This window comes from Amblyomma americanum, chromosome 2 (genome assembly GCF_052857255.1).
Source record: "Amblyomma americanum isolate KBUSLIRL-KWMA chromosome 2, ASM5285725v1, whole genome shotgun sequence".
NCBI lineage: Eukaryota > Metazoa > Arthropoda > Arachnida > Ixodida > Ixodidae > Amblyomma > Amblyomma americanum.
This window is the reverse complement of record NC_135498.1, coordinates 46,560,778-46,580,499: the sequence shown is the minus strand read 5'-3', so window position 1 is coordinate 46,580,499 and position 19,722 is coordinate 46,560,778. Positions and strand designations below refer to the sequence as shown.

Sequence of the window (19,722 nt, the reverse complement as noted above, 5' to 3'; positions counted from 1 at the left end):
GCGATGTCCCGTGAACACATTTTAACCACCGTGGTTATTTGTACGTGACTGCACTTTGGCACAAGGGATACTATCAATATTAGAGCCAACAAAGTGCGAGACAGAGTGAAATAAGGCTATCTTCCGACTACCTTCTGTCCGCAAGGGGAGTGTGCAGACACTTTCTTTTAACTCTTTTCTCACTCCCATTTCAGGCTCTCCAAGGAGGTGTACTTTGATCCCTCCTTCTCCGATGGAGTGAAGAGGGTTGTTAAAACCACCCCCATTCAGAAGGAGTAAGCAGGGACTTACGAGTGTAAACCGGATGTTTTTGTTTTCTCACTTTAAGTGTTCGCTCGGCATTTAAGAGCAAAACGGCGTAATACGAACACACAAAACTGAGAAACATAGCCTGTGATCTTTCCATGCATAATACACGAAACATATATAGCGAACGAATTTTCCGACTATCCAGAAAACTTCGTCCTGTCGCTTTGTGCCCAAGTGTGCATTCGATTTCGTACGTACAAAATACGACACACATCTTGAAAGGTAAGTTGCTCCTAACATCCTGCCATTCTAAAGTGCACAGTTTCAGTTTCATGCACTCAGATATCGAAGGATATATCTGACAAATTCCACCAGGCGACTAAACAAGTCGAAGGTGCTGATGCTAAGTGGTTTACTTCCATATCATGGCTGGGTCTCAGACAATAACTTGTCAAAGATCGCTATTTACACTTTCAGTGTAAATTTGCTCAGTGCAATCCGAGCTCATTTAAGGAAGTTTTACGATAACATAATCTATATTAATAATGCGTTCTGCTTCTGTTGACAATCATAAAATAGGCTTAGAACCACTACTAATCAGACGCTATAGAGGAAGGTTGAAGTTCATGTATTTACTGTACCATGATAAACTAGGACTAGACAAGAATAGGTGCATTGAACCAGTCACTAGACGTCCAACGCGATCGCACCACTCAAAAAAAATTAAAGGAATATTATAATAAAGCTGATGGTTTCAAAAATTCGTATCTCCCACGAACGGTCCGAGATTGGAACTTGCTATCTCCAGACACAGTGGAAAGTCGGTCGGCCGAGTCATTCTGCGGCGCGCTAAAGAAAAACACTGATATGTAAATCTTTTATTGGAAACAGATAAAGTGTAACCTGTTTTGTTTATTTAGTTGTTGCCATTTTCTCTGTCACAGCGATGGTCTGCAAGTAGCACTCATGTGCCTCCATTTTTTTCATTCTTGCATGCGCAAACTATGCTGAAAAATGTCTTGCGATGCTTTTATGCTGTGTTCTGTTTGATCTGTATTTGCCACTCCTGCCTAAGGCTTTAAATGAAGGCTGGCAGTAGCTTCGAAATAAATAAATTTAATGAAAGCAGGTGTGCTTCCTGACGCAATTAATCAATTTACGCGATGAGGGTACTCTGCCAGCGACCACCAACGCTACAAGCACTCTGAAGGCAGATTGTATTGGAAACGTTCATCTCCTGACGATAGCTATAATAGACGGTGTGTAGTTTCCGCGTTCTCATAATTTTGCCGTGGACATATATGCATTACCCCGCGTTATATGTGCACTACTCGTCTTGGGCAACAAAAAATTGCTGCCTGCTAAATAAACGAGACAGCCATTGAAACGAATTATTCTTTGAGATGATCAGTTGAGATTGGTCAGATGATCAATCATGTTCTAAGTTTGATCCCCAGTTTAAAAGCCCCAAACGGACCACAAATATCCGTCGGACAAACCGTTCAGATCCGAACGTCCGCGGGCCACTCTGGATGTTCACGGGTAGTCTATCCCCGCCTTTTCTCGCAATAAACAAGGTTCACTGTTGGTGAACTAGCGGATATAAGGCGGATATCCGCTTTTAGACGTCCGCCGACACTGAATCAGTGCATCTCTCGAGGATTCGCTCTTTTTGGACGTATGAATTTGTCCCGCATGGACGCAATCGTTCGCTGAAATTTTTTTTTCTCTCTCACAGTGTTTATGAGCGCATGTGCAAGGGTTACATTCTATTAGGCGTATTGTAATGTCTTGTGAGATAAATATTAATTTAAATGAAATTTCTTATTTTTCTGAACTGAAATGCGCCGCGTTTCTTGTTTCCGCCACCGTACTTCGGACAGCAATGCACAACGCTTCTAACACTGGCAAAGCCTACTCTGTGCATCTTGGAACGAGATTCTTTTTGTAAGTGGGTTCCGGCTATAGTGAACTAGAATTCTAGTTCACTATATATATGTGCCGACCAACCGCTTTTTTGCATGGTTGCCAGTTCGAATCCGTTGGGCTGTTTGGCACAATAAGCACTTTTCAGAGTATTGGCAGAGAGTATTGGCAGCGGCATGCCTGGTCGCCGGTACTTTTTACACTTTTCACACAAAAGCTCAAAAACGAGCAACTAAAGGGGCAGTATGCTGAGCACACACGGAAAAGAGGTTTCAATTATCGAAGAGGGACACATTAAGCATCTCCGACACACAACGATCCACACCGCTAGAGCACTCTGTCTAGAAAACTGCATGGCAAGTTTCAAGTGGGGTGCAATTACTGCGGCTAAGGTGCAATGAAGCTTTCTCCTGTTTCTGAAGCTGCTGCGGAGCAAATGTCCTGCGAAGGTGCTCTGGATGCCTGTTGTGATGACCCCCATAATGCGCAGGTCCACACGGGACGGAGAGGCAAAGAGACACCGTATGGCTCAGTTTAAACAAACAGGTATATTCAATAATTACACATGATTAAGATTACACATCAGAGGCTGGGGCGTCCGAGCTTACGTGCCGACGACTTCATGGGGGCGATGGAGTGGCTCCGGAGTTGGGCTCGAGCGGTTGCTGGCAGAAGCTGCACGCCGTCGGGCTTCGGCGCTGAAGGCCCTCTTGGCGAACGATGTCGTCCTGAGCGTGTATGCAGTAGAATTTCAATAGTCGTCCGTTTCTTCGAGGATGGTTCACAAACCCTTCCTCTAGTGTCGTTCGGCTTGGAAGATGAACAGGAGGCGAGCTTGTAGATGATGACAGCAGAGCATAATTTTACAACATACATATACAGAGAGTTAAACTGGAAAAAGCAGAACTGAATTTACAAAAGAACAAACTTTGCACTACTTTACTCATCGACCGGGCAGGTTAGTGCCTAAGTAGCATCACATTACATGCTAAGCATGGAGCCCCAGCTCAGACTGCACTGCATCCGTTTACATGTGCTTTTAAGCACTTGATTAACAAAGGACTAAGGGCGGTCATTTCCAGTGGCCCGCCCAAAGCATCAATTCTCCAATCCAAAATAACATGCGAGATGGGGACAACTCCTTGGGTTGGGCTTAGCCTCGAACCCAGAGTCTGTTAACAATACAAACTAAATAAACAACAAAAACGCCACCACTCTCTCTCAAGTGAGAGTATACACAGGCTCTCTCTTCGGAGCTAATTCACTAGCGCCTGTCTTTCCACATTCTTGGCGAGTACTGCCTGTCCGCCATGACAGGTGTCCGTCACGGCCCTTCTGGGAATGCGCTTTTGTTCACGAGGCACGGCGGGAAGCTGTGGGTGCCTTCCCGGCGATAGCCCACGTCGAAAGGGGAAGGAGGGAAAGAATGTTGTCTTCGCGGTAGCGCATAGCGTAGTCTGTGGTACGGCGCGCTCTGGCCCGCTGACAGCTCCCTTGTCCTGGAATGTGCCCGGGAGGGCCGCACCTGGAACGGCCACGCAAATTGGGGAGGATAAAGCCTGTTTCCCCGCGGCGGCGGCGGCGGGTCCGGTTGTTCTGGTCGTCACTCAAAGAGCATGGCTGGGTAATTGATGATGCCGCTGTCACGGCGGCGGGTCCCTTCGTTCTGGTCGTCACTCAAAGTGCATGGCTGGGTAATTGATGATGCCGCTGTCATCTGGGTCTCCGTCTACGCCGCGCCGTGGAACGCGGAACCTCGCAGCACACAAGGAATGTCACACTCGCTCACCCTCCAGAAGAATGTTCTCCGAACATTTGAGTCCCTGCAGCTCCCCTCGTCTTTCTGAATCGCCTCGCACAGTGCGTCCGACAAAACACTTTTCGCTGCACTCAACACCACTGCACAACACCAATGCCTCCGCTGTCATAACTGGCGTCTCCAGGGGCAGCACTGATCTTCTTTTACAGATAAACATGAAACTCAGCACCCAAGCCTCTCCTTTCTAGTCCAAACTGGACGAAATAAATTTACCACAGTTACAAAGGAGCTCCCACTTCTAGCACGATCACGGCACAGACAAAAATATAGATAACGAAAGGAAGTAGGGCAGGTTCTGCATGCGCTCCGCATGCTCTCCTGTGAAGGTGTTACTTAATGACAGAAAGGTTTAACTATTAACTCCGATAACTTAACACATACGCATATAGCAATGTTATGAGCTGCGGCATTACACAATTCTAACCAGTTCACAACTCCGCTCTGTTTACGCCATTAGTCCGACTTAGCTTTCCGATTTCGCAGCGGATATCGGCCTTCATGAGTCATACTAAGTAAGTCTGTGCCCCTTTGTCTGCTTTGGGACTCGCGAGGGCTCGTGGCAGGAGCCTCTCCTGGCGTTATCTGCGCGGCAACCTCGCGCGCTTCTTCTTCTAGCAATGCATGAAGTAAATCCGGTGGCATTCCGGCCGTCCCCTCGGGCGCCTGCCGAACAAATGCAGGAGAGGGCGTTTCTTGCGAACTATCTGCGCGCTCCGCTTCACTTCTGTCCCCATCAAAATCCGCGCTTTCCCTTTCCTCATTTCGTGAATACTGAACCGGTGCCGACTTGAGGCGATTTGCGTGTATCCTTATCAAACGCCGGTTCACGTCTCGGACTCTGAAGTTTACCGGAGAAAGCTTCTCGACAACCTCGCACGGTCCTCTCCACTTCGTCTGGAACTTACGAGCTAGCCCAATCTGCCTTTGGCAGTTTTCAATGTACACGCTGTCCCCCACATCAAACGGCGCGTCTCTAGCACTGCGATCGTGCACCTCCTTCCTGCGCTTCGCCGCTTTCTTTAAGGACTCCTTTGCGATGTCCCTCGCCACTTGCAAGCGCGATTCTAGCTCAACCTTATAGTCGTCCAGTGAAGCGTATGGGACACGACGGGGGCCCTCTGGCACTTCACTAGGCTGGTCCGGGTCTCGGCCGTAGAGAAGAAAGAATGGCGATTCGCCCGTGCTCTCGTGTGCTGCGGAATTGTAGGCAAACATTGCATACGGGAGCCACAAGTCCCAGTCCCGCTGGTCGCGCGAAACAAAATGCGACAGGAACCCGGCCACGGTTTGGTTCAGTCGCTCCACCGCGCCGTTGCAAGCCGGATGGTACGGTGTTGTCTGCTTCTTAGCGATCTTAAGCAGCTCGCAAACTCTCCTCATTAGCTGCGACACGAAGTTCGTTCCCCGATCTGTCAAGAGTTGCCTCGGGGGTCCATGTCGGAGCACGATCTGTTCGACAAATGCTCTTGACCGTGTCTGCCTTCTGATCTGGGAGTGCTACCGCTTCCGCGTATTTTGAAAGGTGATCGACAAATACTAAAATGTACTTGTTTCCGGAAGTGGTCGTGGGCAATGGGCCCATTATGTCCATACCTGTCCGCTCGAAGGGAGCCGAAACCTCAGGGAACGGCTGAATTGGAGCTGGTCTTCGTCCCTTGGGTGTTTTTCTTTCGAGACAGGAATGACACTTCGCACAGTAGTCTCTAACATCCTGTCGCATGCCACTCCAAAAGTACAAACGCTCCACACGCCTGCGTGTCTTCGCTACGCCAAAATGACCGGCGCATGGCGCATCGTGAAACGCGCGAAGAACCCTTTCTGTCCACGACCGAGGTATGACGACTCTCTCCCAAGCGGTTTTCTCTGGTCTCCCTTTCCTGGTTGGCCTCGTGCGCCGACACAGGGTGCCGTCTTTGCCAATGAAATAACCTAGCTGTTCGGGGTGAGACGGTGCGTCCTCTAAGCTTTCGATTATTCGCTTCAGGTCCGGATTTTTGCACTGCTCTGTGCGTAATTCGGCGGGGTCGACTACGGGGACAAACTCATCTATAGCTGCCACGGCAGCTGTGCGGCTGAGTGCATCAGCATTCAGATGCGTCTTTCCTGACTTGTGCTCAACTTCAAAGCAGTATTCCTGCAGGTGTAGATTCCATCTAGCGAGTCGCGAGCTAGGGTCCCTGACACTCATCACCCATTTCAGAGGATGGCAGTCTGTGACTAGCTTGAATTTGCGGCCGTAAAGGTAGCATCTGAAGTGCTTTACTGCCCAGACAACGGCGAGGCACTCCCTTTCCGTAGCTCCGTACTTTTGCTCTGTGGGGCTCAGCTGTCGGCTAGCAAAAGCAACGGGATGTTCTTTGCCCTCGATAACCTGAGATAGCACGGCACCCACTGCGAACTTTGACGCATCTGTGGCCATAACGAAGGGCAAATTAAAATCCGGGTGGCGCAACAGCGGTGCACTCATTAGCTTCCTTTTCAGGGCCCCAAAAGCATTCTCCGCGTTTTCGTCCCAGCGAAAGGCGACATTTTTGGCTGTTAAGGCGGTGAGTGGCTTAGCGAGCTTGGCGAACTCCTCTATGTGCCTTCGGTAGTAACCGATCAGGCCGAGAAACTGCCTGACGCTAGTCGGGGATGGAAAATCCGAGACACACCTTAGTTTCTCAGGGTCCGGTCGCACGCCGTCAGCTGAAACAACGTGCCCGAGGTATTTCACCTCGTTTTTGAGGAATTGGCACTTAGAGGGCTTCAGCTTGAGACCCGCTCCTCTTAGCCGCACCAAAACCTGCTCAATATCGCGCAAATGGTTCTCAAAACTGTCACTGTATATGATAATGTCATCCATATACACGAAGCACAGCCTCCCCAGAAGACCTGCCAGGATAACATCAGCGGTTCTCTGCCAGACAGCAGGGCTGTTGGCCAGACCCATCGGCATTCTTTTCCATTCATAGTGCCCTGAGGGCGTGTTGAATGCCGTTTTCTCGGCATCTGCCGGATCCATTGCTATCTGCCAGAATCCCGCCGCCATGTCCACTACCGTGAAGTACCTGGCAGAGCCCAGCTGAGAAAGCGTCTCCTGTATATTGGGGATGGGTATGGATCGATGCGAGTTACGGCATTTAGTTTGCGGTAGTCCACTACCAATCGATACGAGCCATCTGGCTTTTCCACCAATAGTGCTGGTGCTCCCCAGGGTGACTTTGAGTGTTCGACAATGCCGCGATCAATCAGGTCCTGCACCTGCCGCTCCATCTCCTCACGTTGGGAGTAAGGAATCCTGTACGCACGCTGGTAAACGGGCGATGAAGTGCCGGTTTCTATCCTGTGCTTTATAACGCCACAGCAGCCCAAATCCAGGTTGGACGCGGCGAATACCTCCGAGTAGTCGTTCAGCAAACCAGCCAGAGCCTCCCTCTCCCTGGATTTTACGTGAGAAAGATCGAACGACACCTTTGGAGCAGCCGAAGGACTAGCATGCTCTACAGTTGCGAGTACCGTATCGGTGGGCTCACGTTGCTCTATCGCAGAGGTGAAGAAAGCCAATGTTTTGTTCTTGGGAAGGCTCAGTGGCTGCTGGCTACAGTTAACCACCCGTAGGGGCACTCTGTGGGCGTCATTAACTGTCACGAGGCACGCGGCTGCCTTCAGGCCATTGCTGAGAGAGTCGACCGGCTCAAGCACTCCCACGGCGCCGCTCTCTACATCTGAAGGCACAAACGCGTACAAAATGTGCTCCGACCAAGGAAGGACGACCGCCTCCTCGACCAGCCGGACGGCAACCCGCGAATATACCTTCTCCAATGATCCCACTGTTTGACGGGTGTCAATATCGGTAATGCGAATCTCAGCCCCTCTCCTGTTCAAAAACGGAACTTTTGAGCCGCCCGCATTAACCTCTTCCTCAGAGAATGAGACTAATACCTTCCCTTTTCTCAAAAAATCCTGCCCTAATATACCTGACACTCCGTTTGGCAGAGACACCGTGTCCGGGCATACGTAGCAGGGGTGCTCCAATGCAATTCCGCCGAGAGAGAAGTGTAACCGGTAGAGTCCCCTTATGCCAAGAGGATCCCCCGTTATGCCTACAAATTTGGTTGCCATACCACCAGACGCTTCCAACACCTCGCGGTCCCCCTTCCTTCGAAGCGTGTTAAAACTGCTCTCCTTAAGCAATGTCACCTTTGACCCCGTATCTATCAACAATTCCATGCAACAACCATTTAACTTGCAACGCACAACAGGGCATGCCTCGTCGGCCACACAAACTACCACCACCTCATCATCCACTGCTCCCTCCCCACGCTCCTCAGGCTGGGGAGGACTAACTAGTTTTTTGTCTCGGTATCTGGAGCCCCGCTGTAGGCTTGCTTAGGGCGTGTCTCGCCTGCTTCTCTTTGTGGCTCCCCACGGCGCACGTTTTGGCAGAACCTGGCGATGTGTCCGCGACCCTGGCAAGCGAAGCATACGATTTCTTCAAAATCTCGCATACCGCGCCTGTAGCTTTGTGGCGGTCTCCGGTTTCCAGCGAATGAGCGCTGTTGAGCGCGCGCTTCAACCTGGCGTTCTACCTGCTGAGATAGCAGCTGTTCTAAGCGATCTAATCGCTCTGTCAAGAGAGCAACCTCAGGGTTGAGCACCGCTCTCTCTATGACGCGCACTCTCGCTGCGGCTGTCGTTAACGCCTCATTTCGTTCCTCATCCAATGCGGCCTCCACGGCTTGGTCGAAATTGCTCGGCTTGCGCGAGAGCACGAACCGGCGCACGGGGTCTTGCAGACCAGCCACGAACAAAGCGGTCATTTCCTCTTTAAGTATATCCTCCGCGTATTTCTTCTTTAGCTGGTCTCCTTCCTCCTCCCTGCTTAACGTATCGCGCGCTAAGCGCTGAAGCCGCGACGCAAACGTTCGCACGTCCTCCCCTACCATCTGTACGGCGTCACGGAACCTCTGTACCCGCACGTGACGTGGTTCAGTGTCGAAATGCTCAAACGCGAGCTTCTTAAATTCCGCAAATGATTTTGTGGATTTTACTTTTTCGTCTCGCCATGCAAAATCATGAGCAGCTCCTGCCATCTTACACCTCGCCATTCCCAGCATTTGAGCATCGGACCATCCCCCCATTTTCCCAATCTCTTCTAGCATGGAAAAGAAATCGCAGATTGGAACCCCTGTCTTATCTCCCGTAAACGTCGGAATGACGCTTCCTAATGCCAGCATGCTTGCTCCGAGCGACGGCTGTGGAGTGGGAGCTCCCTCAGATAAAGACATTTTTTTTTTCAAGCCCTCCGGTGCCTCAAGCCTCTCAAATGGGGGTAAAAGTCCCACAATCAGTCCCGTGATTCCCTTTTGATTACAATTTTGAAGTCATGAATGTCACAGCATTCAGAGGACATTTGCTTTTGAGACCCCACTTCTGACACCAGTGTGATGACCCCCATAATGCGCAGGTCCACACGGGACGGAGAGGCAAAGAGACACCGTATGGCTCAGTTTAAACAAACAGGTATATTCAATAATTACACATGATTAAGATTACACATCAGAGGCTGGGGCGTCCGAGCTTACGTGCCGACGACTTCATGGGGGCGATGGAGTGGCTCCGGAGTTGGGCTCGAGCGGTTGCTGGCAGATGCTGCACGCCGTCGGGCTTCGGCGCTGAAGGCCCTCTTGGCGAACGATGTCGTCCTGAGCGTGTATGCAGTAGAATTTCAATAGTCGTCCGTTTCTTCGAGGATGGTTCACAAACCCTTCCTCTAGTGTCGTTCGGCTTGGAAGATGAACAGGAGGCGAGCTTGTAGATGATGACAGCAGAGCATAATTTTACAACATACATATACAGAGAGTTAAACTGGAAAAAGCAGAACTGAATTTACAAAAGAACAAACTTTGCACTACTTTACTCATCGACCGGGCAGGTTAGTGCCTAAGTAGCATCACATTACATGCTAAGCATGGAGCCCCAGCTCAGACTGCACTGCATCCGTTTACATGTGCTTTTAAGCACTTGATTAACAAAGGACTAAGGGCGGTCATTTCCAGTGGCCCGCCCAAAGCATCAATTCTCCAATCCAAAATAACATGCGAGATGGGGACAACCCCTTGGGTTGGGCTTAGCCTCGAACCCAGAGTCTGTTAACAATACAAACTAAATAAACAACAAAAACGCCACCACTCTCTCTCAAGTGAGAGTATACACAGGCTCTCTCTTCGGAGCTAATTCACTAGCGCCTGTCTTTCCACATTCTTGGCGAGTACTGCCTGTCCGCCATGACAGGTGTCCGTCACGGCCCTTCTGGGAATGCGCTTTTGTTCACGAGGCACGGCGGGAAGCTGTGGGTGCCTTCCCGGCGATAGCCCACGTCGAAAGGGGAAGGAGGGAAAGAATGTTGTCTTCGCGGTAGCGCATAGCGTAGTCTGTGGTACGGCGCGCTCTGGCCCGCTGACAGCTCCCTTGTCCTGGAATGTGCCCGGGAGGGCCGCACCTGGAACGGCCACGCAAATTGGGGAGGATAAAGCCTGTTTCCCCGCGGCGGCGGCGGCGGGTCCGGTTGTTCTGGTCGTCACTCAAAGAGCATGGCTGGGTAATTGATGATGCCGCTGTCACGGCGGCGGGTCCCTTCGTTCTGGTCGTCACTCAAAGTGCATGGCTGGGTAATTGATGATGCCGCTGTCATCTGGGTCTCCGTCTACGCCGCGCCGTGGAACGCGGAACCTCGCAGCACACAAGGAATGTCACACTGTTGTCCGCGATACCGCCCCCGTGGCTAACTATATATTCCCTATGGACGTCAGTGTATGATCCGTATTTCCGTGCCGAATTCGGACATCCACGAAAAGAGCGAAATGCTTCGGAAAAGGACGGCCGAATCGGGACGTCCTAGGGACTAACGGAGCTCTTCCCGCTGTAAACATTTTAAAATGTGGTCACAAAGGCAGAATTTATATTTAAAAAATCACTGCGTGGTGGCAGTGACTCGTATTGTTTTGTAGATGGGACAAGATGGGAAGTATCAGAGGGAGAGGGAGGAAGTTCTAATGGAAGCTGGTAGTGTCAATAGCAACAGTAGAGATACATTTCTAGCCCTGTGTCCCAGATTTTTTTCACCTGTTCACACAGTAATGATGCACTTCAACTCATTTATAGGTAGTGCCGATTTACTTGGAGGGTTGATGGCATGTTACAGACTTTCTCTGGTGTCCAAGAAAGGCTACGACCTATTGTCATTTCACTTTGTAGACATAGACATGGTAAACGCTTGGCTACTGCATCGCCGGGACAGTTTTGCTGCTGGAGTGTCAACAAAAGTGCAGCTTGACCTGTTCGCAATGAAGTCTTCCATCACAAGGGGCATTTATAGTCGAGCCCAATTATAACGGCCGCAGATGTAACGAACGCTCGGTTATTACGAACAAGGGCCGTGCAACTGTCAAAATATGTATTAAGGCAATGACAACGCATCTCAGGTAGAATGAACAATTTAGGCGACACCACAATTGGATACAGCGAACTAGGAGGCGCCGTAAACTTACCCCAGGAACCGAAAAACTCGCGCTTCCAGCAAGCGCGGAGACCGAAGACCGTGACACCTTCCCGGACAGAAAATGGTGACCCAAAAAAGTAGTGAAAAAGGCGGCTTTGAAACTTGATAACCCGCCGGCTAAGCGCACGTCGGTGGCCTGCAAGTCAGTCGCTTTATCTGTTCTGATTGGGCAAAGCGTCAGGACAAGCGCGATGAGTACGAGACAAAGGCAGCGTCGAAAGCGAAGCTACACTGCGCATGGTCGGAGACCAACCAACGGGAGCGCTTTGAAAAGTTGTAATGTCTTGCTGGCATCTGCTGGTCACGTGGTATGAGACTACTACTGCCCAATCAGCTGTCCGCCTTTTCTGCTGGTACCGCGTACAAACAGCGCGTTGACAGTGCAAGTGCAGCGGATGCGCGCTCTGTGCCATTGTTCACCTTTGTCGCATGCATGCGCCCAGGAACGACAGATTACGCTGTCGAAGACCCAGGGGAACAGAGGCAGATGGATTTCATTCAGTGAGTATTCAAAGTACAACTGGTTGGATGTCTCATGGGATGACTTGGTTAATTGGTGCGGACGCCGACAGTGCAGAGAGGTGTTCAAAGGAAGTTATTCTACACGAAGCACGAGCATTTTCAGACTGCCTGAAATTTGATTGAGCTCTCTTCGTGGAGAACATGAGCGCTCTGCACTGTTTGGAAAGCACCGGGATAGGGCCAGCTTTGAAGAAGTAGACGCGCAAAACTCACTTTTTTAAAGAAATAAATTCCGCTTTTGCCAGACTTAGTTTTCTTGGCTGTAATACTGAAGTCCATTTACTACGAACTTCGGATACAAAGGACGCCATACGATTGAACGTCAGGTTCGTTATAACTTATACTTAGAAGTGGGCTCGACTGTTTTTCAAAACGGACTTCCTCCCGAAGATACTGACCAGCGTTTGCAGTTGGAACACAGTTTGAGAGAGAGAGAAAAAAAAAGGGGGGGGGCAGCAGCCGCAACACCCAATATTGAAATTCGTGAGGAAAACCATAAGCGAAATGCGGTAGCGCTTCAAGGTGCTATGTGGAAAGGTCAGCCAATGCTCATTTGTGCAAAATGCAAGGTTCACCTTTCAACTATTAACAATTGCTTCTCATGATTCCACACGATGCAGCTCTTCAAAATAACACGAAGCACCGCAGTTTGGTTTAGTTTGGTTTATGGGGGTTTAACGTCCCAAAACGACTCAGGCTGTGAGGGACTCCGTAAGGGAGGGTGCCGGAGTTTCGACCACCTGTTTTCGGAACCAAGTTTTCCCTACACCTTTACTCTGTCGGACTAGCTGTCCCGTCGTTGTATTAAGCGCAGGCCTATGTCCATGAAGGTTTTCTGACAATACTACTAAAACTACTGCTCAATAATATTTTGTATATGTTGCCATTCAAACACATTGAAATAAATGTTTTTTAAACATTTGTTATCTTTGCACTGCATTTTGACCGTGTCGGCGCCTCGGTAAGCGTAAATGGGGGGGGGGGGGGGGGGGCACTCTGGTGAAACTTTGCTCTCCCTAATAGCGAACCCTGCGCACGTCTATGCGCATGTATACTGCATACTACTACAGTCGAGCTTGGAAATTTCAAATTATTGGCTAAATCGAATATACACTGATAATCCCCTTGAAAATCCTGTGTAATTTGCGCTGCAAATCGAACTGCTATCGCGCCGACCGTTCGACGCTCTTTGATTTTTGCGCGCGCCGACAGGTCGATCGGCTGAGTAGCCTTTGGCACTTGCTGGCAGCGCTAGCGCTGTGAAGCCACGTGACGAGATGAACGTGGCATGTGCTTGAGGATAGCCTTCGGTCTCTAATAGTGTTCATTTACGCACCACATCACTGTCATGCAGTGAAGTCAAATAATTAACGTAACTAACTAACGCCTAGCAGCGGCCCTTGCGTGTAGTCCTTCACTGCCGAAGGCGTTACGTAAACTAACTATTCTTTAATTTGAATGAGGATCATTATATTTATACTGCACCGGTAACTGGTTTAGACACCTTATGACAGGCCGTGGATATAGTTCCAAAGCAGCGTCCACAGCAACTTCGACGCGAAGCAGGTTAGCCTGAGGAACGCGTAACGAGCTGTACGCTGTCAGAACGCCGCTGCAGGAAGCGTCTCACAAGCATGGGTGCAATGTATTCTTGTTTCTAGGTTTCAGGCAAGCTTTTAATTGCGATTTTTTATAGTATACGGAATTATCGATATATCGAACTATTTCGTGATCCCCTTCGAGTTCGATCGCCGGGTTCGACTGTACATGCATAATGGACGTAATATTCCACTGCATGCAGGATTATGTAGTTTTGGGCTTTCCTCAGTCCACAACCATTTTTAAAGTAGTAGTAAAATGCATTAATTTTGGAACAGTCGATAATATAAAATAATAAATCCCCCTCCCCCCACCCCACTGTTAAAAAAAATATTCTAGTGTAAGGAGTAATAGTTACATTCGACATTTCTTTAACCAAATTTATTGGTTTCTTGCCTGACTAACACTTACTTAACCATAGAACAGTAACCGTTGTAATGCTGATTATTCAATTTCTTTCTCGTCCCCGGTCGTTACTTCCAATCCTATTAACGTAAAATTATACACCGAACTTGCCACTTTGCAAATAATATTTTTCAGGAAGCGTTCCTTATAATTATACGTACTTGATATGAAAATTCATATTGAGGACGGGAAAGGGTGCAGTAACTGTCTCACAGCGCCATGAGGGAAGGGAGAAAGAGGCAATACGTACGTGATACGGTTCAGAGCAGTTGCAATGGAGAGAGAGAAGACTATTCAGAGCACAGCAGAAATTCAGCGAAGTGTTACTTCAAGTTTTCAGCAAGTCAGTCAGTCAGTCAGTCAGTCAGAAAAAACTTTATTTACGCGAAAAAGGAGGCGAGTTGAGAAGAGGCGGGGGTGGTTGCCTAGTCCGGCAGACCACTACCTGCAGCTGCAGCTCGAGCCCGGCTGACCATGCCACGTTGTGCCGTAAGCAGGGCAGCTTCCCACGCCTCCTTTGTTATGTACTCCGAGTGTTAAGACCCGTACAGCCATCTCCTGTCAGGAAAGAGAAGTGCAACCTGCCTTCTTTTTCAAGGCCGCTGACGTAGCGACATCTTCCGGAAGTTTATGCAAACGCCATTACCATCGATCACAGTTTTGTTCATTTGTTCATTCGAATGCGCTATTATCGGGTCCTTTGTCCGCATCTGTTGCCTTTTCTGGAAGCCTGGGTTTGCTCAGAGTCGGGCACGCTCAGTGGGTGTGATCAATATTTTGGCTGTACTATTCTGAGAAGCGAAGCAGCGATTTGTGCACGCACGCTGGGAACTTGCGTACACTAAGAATTAGAAATTGTGTCCTTCTCGCACCAAATCAGACACGTAACATTTGAAGCCATAGCACTTAACGTACTTCGGCGGTGACAACTTTAAGCTCAAATTTCGGTTGCTCAAATATAAGACGCGGCGACTTACTTCTTCAGGCTATTTTTTGGCACACTCTGATTACTCTATCATAATCACGCTAGTGGAAAGTCGCAATATAATAGCAGTAAAATTAAGCAAGAATGAAGTATTTTCTAACTTTTTACTTCTATCTGCAAAAAAAAAATTTAGCAGACGACGCCAGGACCGATTGGGGCGCCACTGCACGTCAGTTTCTTTCACAACGTACGCATCTCTACCCCGGATGTATGACGTCACTGAAAAAGCTGTCGCCATCATTGATCCTGAGTGCCCTTTAAAGCCTTAATTTTAATCAACCTCGGGCTCGGGAACATGTAAGTCGCATTTCCTTTGCGTTCTTCAGCGTTTTCGCGGCGCAGCGGCTGTGACAAAGCCTCTGGTTTGCCACGATCAGGCACCTTTCGGCCCTTGCTTGTTAGGCCACCGCCGGTTCTGCCCATCCCGAACTTAATTTTTGTTTTTGCCTCCGTAGTTATGAACCATAACTCGATGCCTGCCATACGCTCAGCATGCTCGGTAAGGAAATTGAAGGGCCCCTTAGAGGTCGTCTGGACGTCTTTTCTGAGCCATCCGCGCGCGAATGGTGCGGCCGCTCGCGAGCTCGGCTTCGCAGGCCACCGAGCCCCGTCCCAAATCGAAGCTCTCCATTTTGACTCAGAGCTGGGCATTATCGGGGACAAATGTGCCCGCATTTCTACCGTCGCAGCTCTTTGTGCATACCATTAGAGTTCTCGTCAAGCAACGGGCTAGCATTCGCATAGAAACACGGACGAAGCTGTTCGTAGCAGCCTTCAGCTGGGTCGTATTTTCGTTTTGACAGCCAGCGCCCTCGTTTCGGCATAGCACCGCGCGTTTGACGCACCTGACGTGACGTTCGTACGGCACTGAGAAGGTCACTCGACAGTCGTTTCGTGCTTCGGACTCTCTTTTAGCACACTCATTCGCGTCTTTCTCTTCCGTTTTGCTGGCGAGCGCTATCGCCGCTGCGTACGAAGCCCTGTGCGTGGGCGTTGTTTAATAGACACGCCGTGCGCAGCGCGAGGCGGGCTTAACCTCCCACCGCAGCATTCCGCTGCGTTTTTGGGCGCTAAATTTCGATCTTTAAACGTTTGTTCAGTCAGTCCAGCAAACGAAATTTTTTTTCGGCCCTTCGTGTTCCCTGAACTGCTGATAGCTCGCGACTTCGTCCGCTATCTCGGCCGTATATAGCAGCAGCCTCGAAAGATAAGTCGGTGCCGCCCAGCTGCCTCGTGCTGCTTCGTCCATCGACGGGTGTCTAGTTGCCGGCCGAGAACAAAGCATAACGCATCAGTCACGAAGAGACGAAAGGGGGAGGGAGGGTGTCTTGTCGACCGCGCTGATGACTCACGGGGATCTCCACGTCGTGAGCTAGCCGTGCGCGCGACCCGTGCAAAAGAGCGTTTCAGGCGTCGCAGCAGTGATCGGCCGTTCCGCTGGCACGGAGTCCCTCCTTGCGGCGTTGACCTGCAACTCAATGTCAGGCCATATGTTGGGCCTTGGCCGACATTGGCAGCGATAAACGCAACATTGAAAAATGCGAGCGAAGTCTGCTGGGAAAAGACCTTTTCAGAACATCTGTTACTCTAGCTGCAGTGCTGTTTTGGCAGCTGTTAGTGTCCACGAGTGGAAACGTGCTCAGGATCGCTGGCGTGTGCGTTTGGGTTTGTTTAAAATAAACTGCTTTCACTGCTCATGAAACTTGTGCTGCAGCAGTTCTGTATACTTGGGATTGCAAACACTTTGCTTTGACAGTACATATGTGTTGGTTGCTATGATGAGCTTGGGCATCTGCCGGCACTGCTACTCTGCAAAATAAATCTGGTGGCACGTTGCACCCGGCTGTCAGTGAACAGAATTCTACAAGCTAAACCAATTCTCTACATGTCAGAATAACTTTTGAGCTGTTAAGTCAACAGTTGGCCATAGAGAATGTTTTTGTTTGTTGTTTTCGGGGCCCCAGTCTTTATTGCAATCTTGCTTTCCTGGCCTTGTGGGCTGGAGGCATTGGTTTTTTCTACCATTATATAGGGAATTGTGGCACTTGGTTTTCTTTATTTTTGTATTACCTGCGGTTTTTAAAGAATAAACAGTACTTTGTATTCATTGACCGTTTTGTGCGGGAGTGCAGGCTTCTGAGGCTGACGGTCGTGACTGGTTGTTTTCCTCACAAAACTTGGTACTCAGAGCAAAGTCGTGTGTGTGCAGCGTTCTCCAAAGTCCAGTGTTCAGTTGCACAATAGATGTAGTGACTGAGGCGCACCCAGCTGCTTCTGCTTCTAGAAATCTTGCCTTTTTAATCTCGTAATTTTCTTAGCATCTGGCGGGACTATTAGTGACGGAGGTCAGCATGCAATTATGCGGTGTCCTGTAAAATGCTTGGGTTAAGTAATTGATCAGTGAGCTTTGGAAGCGAGAGTTCTAGACTTGGAAGAGGTTGCACTGAATAACCTTTCATACAGTAGCTATACTGTTATAATTGTGCAGCACTATTTATGTGTGGAAATTGCTCCTTTAGGGTTGCATCTGTAGTAGTTACTGCTGTGGGTAGCAAAACTTGCTGTTTGTGATACTGTACAGTCCTGGTTTCATAGTTTTTGTGTGTAAAAAAAATTCTGCCTCGTGGAACAAAAGCGAGGAAATTATTTTGCACAGGTATTGCATAATACTTTGAATCTTTAACTGTCATTTCACATATGATTGTGAACTTCTGACTTCCTTAACAAAGATATATTCTCATTTCAGCAATTGTAGGGCAGTGCACCTCATGCACTGAGTATGTACTTGTAAGTAGTCTTTCCCCCTTAAGAGACAGGGGTGTATTGCATGCTTGATAATGGTGTTTCTGCTAGCGCATTTTTTTGTAGTCTTAAATTTTTGTCGCTGTAATTTTAGTTGCTATCCAAGGTATCTAGTGTGTGCTGCAAAATGCAAGGAAAATATTCCAACACTTTCTGTGGTCATCTGTGGAGAACTTTTAAATAATGTTGTCGTGCCATTACGGCATTAAGGAACTAAAGAGCTAACTGCACGTAGTGATAACTTGCGGCCGTGCGATGAGCTGAGGGCTGCGGAACCACCGTCGCTCGTCACGACGCTCAGTTTCCATGTTTGCTGAAAATTTCACTCATCGCCCAGAAGCGGCTCGCGAGACGAGCCAATAGCAGAAAGCTTTGAGGGTACATAGCATCTGAACTAGGTACTCTGCGAGTGAAGTACTTAAGTTTTTCTAGTGCAGTTTCAGCCAAGAAGCTGCCAGTGCGCCCTATGTCTGAGCCGTGCATCGAAGTTGTGCAGTGAAAGCTTGGCAGGAATGATAGAATAAGAAAGGATTTTGAAATGTCACTTTTTTGCAGGTCTCAGCTCCACAGAATGTTGTTTGGCACCATTGTGATGTGTTTTTTAGAAATGGGATGCATTACCAGAAGAATTTTCATCAGTGCTTTTAATGTACCTTATGCTGTTTAGTCTTAAAAATGGAGTACTAGCACAGTTATATTCCCCTAATGATACGAGGTGACTAACGGTGAAGCGACTGCAATAGAGCAACACTAAAAACGCACCTCCCTATCGAAAAGTCTGGTCGCTTTGTACAGCTGTACCAGCAGTAACAGTAGGCGACTGCAGTCTCAATCGTACGTCACATCGTCAGGGTCATCACTGTATGCGGTTAGCGCTCAAGGGTCCTCACCACATGTGCACTCGTCTTGTGACAGTTAGCCCTGAAGTGTTAAGCTCTCCCACGTATTCAGGAGTTAGTGGGCAGCTTAGGGTCTTCAAAGCATGAGTAGCATAGTGATGTTTTTTTAAGTAAAGGTTGCCCGCTTCACACTAGTCAAGCTATTATTTTCTGCCCCGTTAAAACTGTTGTCACATGCAGCGACTGCACCAAAAATATCTGGTTCAGTTACGTGCAACTATTCATGAAGGGCTTTTGCCTGCCTCCGACTGTTCGATCACTTCCTGCGCAACATTAGCAAGCTTTTTCTGCCCTTAAAATTAGGTGCCTCTGATTTTTTTCTTCTAACTTAAATATCAATCTGACTCACAAATATTTTTTCGCATGTTGGGATAACCATTAGGGTGAGAAAATATTTTGTTCACCTGAGAAGAAAGAATGATGATGGTGTATTAGTATAGTTTTGCGGATGCAGTACTTCCGCAACCTCCGTAGCGTTGCCTGCTATGTTTTAAGCTTAGTAGTCCTTAGACTCCATTTGGTAATTTTGGTTGATTGCAATAGCTGCCCATTCCACATTTCTGCCGTTCAAGCCGTCCAGAGGCACCAGCATTGTGCTTAATTTTCAGCACCACGGCAGCCATCCCTGAACTGGTCACACAAAACATGAAGCCATTTTTCACACCTGAAATCGTTCCTTAAAACTTCACAATTGATTTACCTGCCATGATGGCTGAGGGCTATGGTGCTCAGCTGCTAAACCTAAAGTCATGGGACTGAATCCCAAATGTGGTGGTCATATTTTAACGGAGTCAAAATACAGCAAGAACCTATGTGGTCCGTGTTCATGCATGTTAAGAACCGTAGGTGGTTGAAATTAATCCAGAGCCCTCCTTTATGGCATTCCTCCATAGGCCAAGTGCAGCTTACTGTTGTTAATTCCAGCATATAAGTACTGTACCGCACTTTATGAACCATTTAAATAGCTTCCAAG

General features: G+C 48.7%; 1 protein-coding gene across 9 annotated transcripts in view; it reads left to right on the top strand.

Annotated features, from left to right (window-relative positions):
• Positions 1–15,219: 15,219 nt before the first annotated feature.
• Positions 15,220–19,722, top strand: part of nSyb (neuronal Synaptobrevin) — a 29,344-nt gene continuing 24,841 nt past the window's right edge. For 5 of the 9 annotated variants that reach the window (XM_077654179.1, XM_077654183.1, XM_077654185.1 and 2 more), the window contains exon 1: positions 15,220–15,345. In XM_077654179.1, coding sequence (XP_077510305.1) covers positions 15,344–15,345 — 2 coding nt within the window. In that variant the 5' untranslated portion in view covers positions 15,220–15,343. Of the gene's footprint in view, positions 15,346–17,794; positions 17,836–19,722 lie in introns of all 9 variants that reach the window. The other 4 variants (XM_077654177.1, XM_077654181.1, XM_077654178.1 and 1 more) reach the window with 1 other exon arrangement.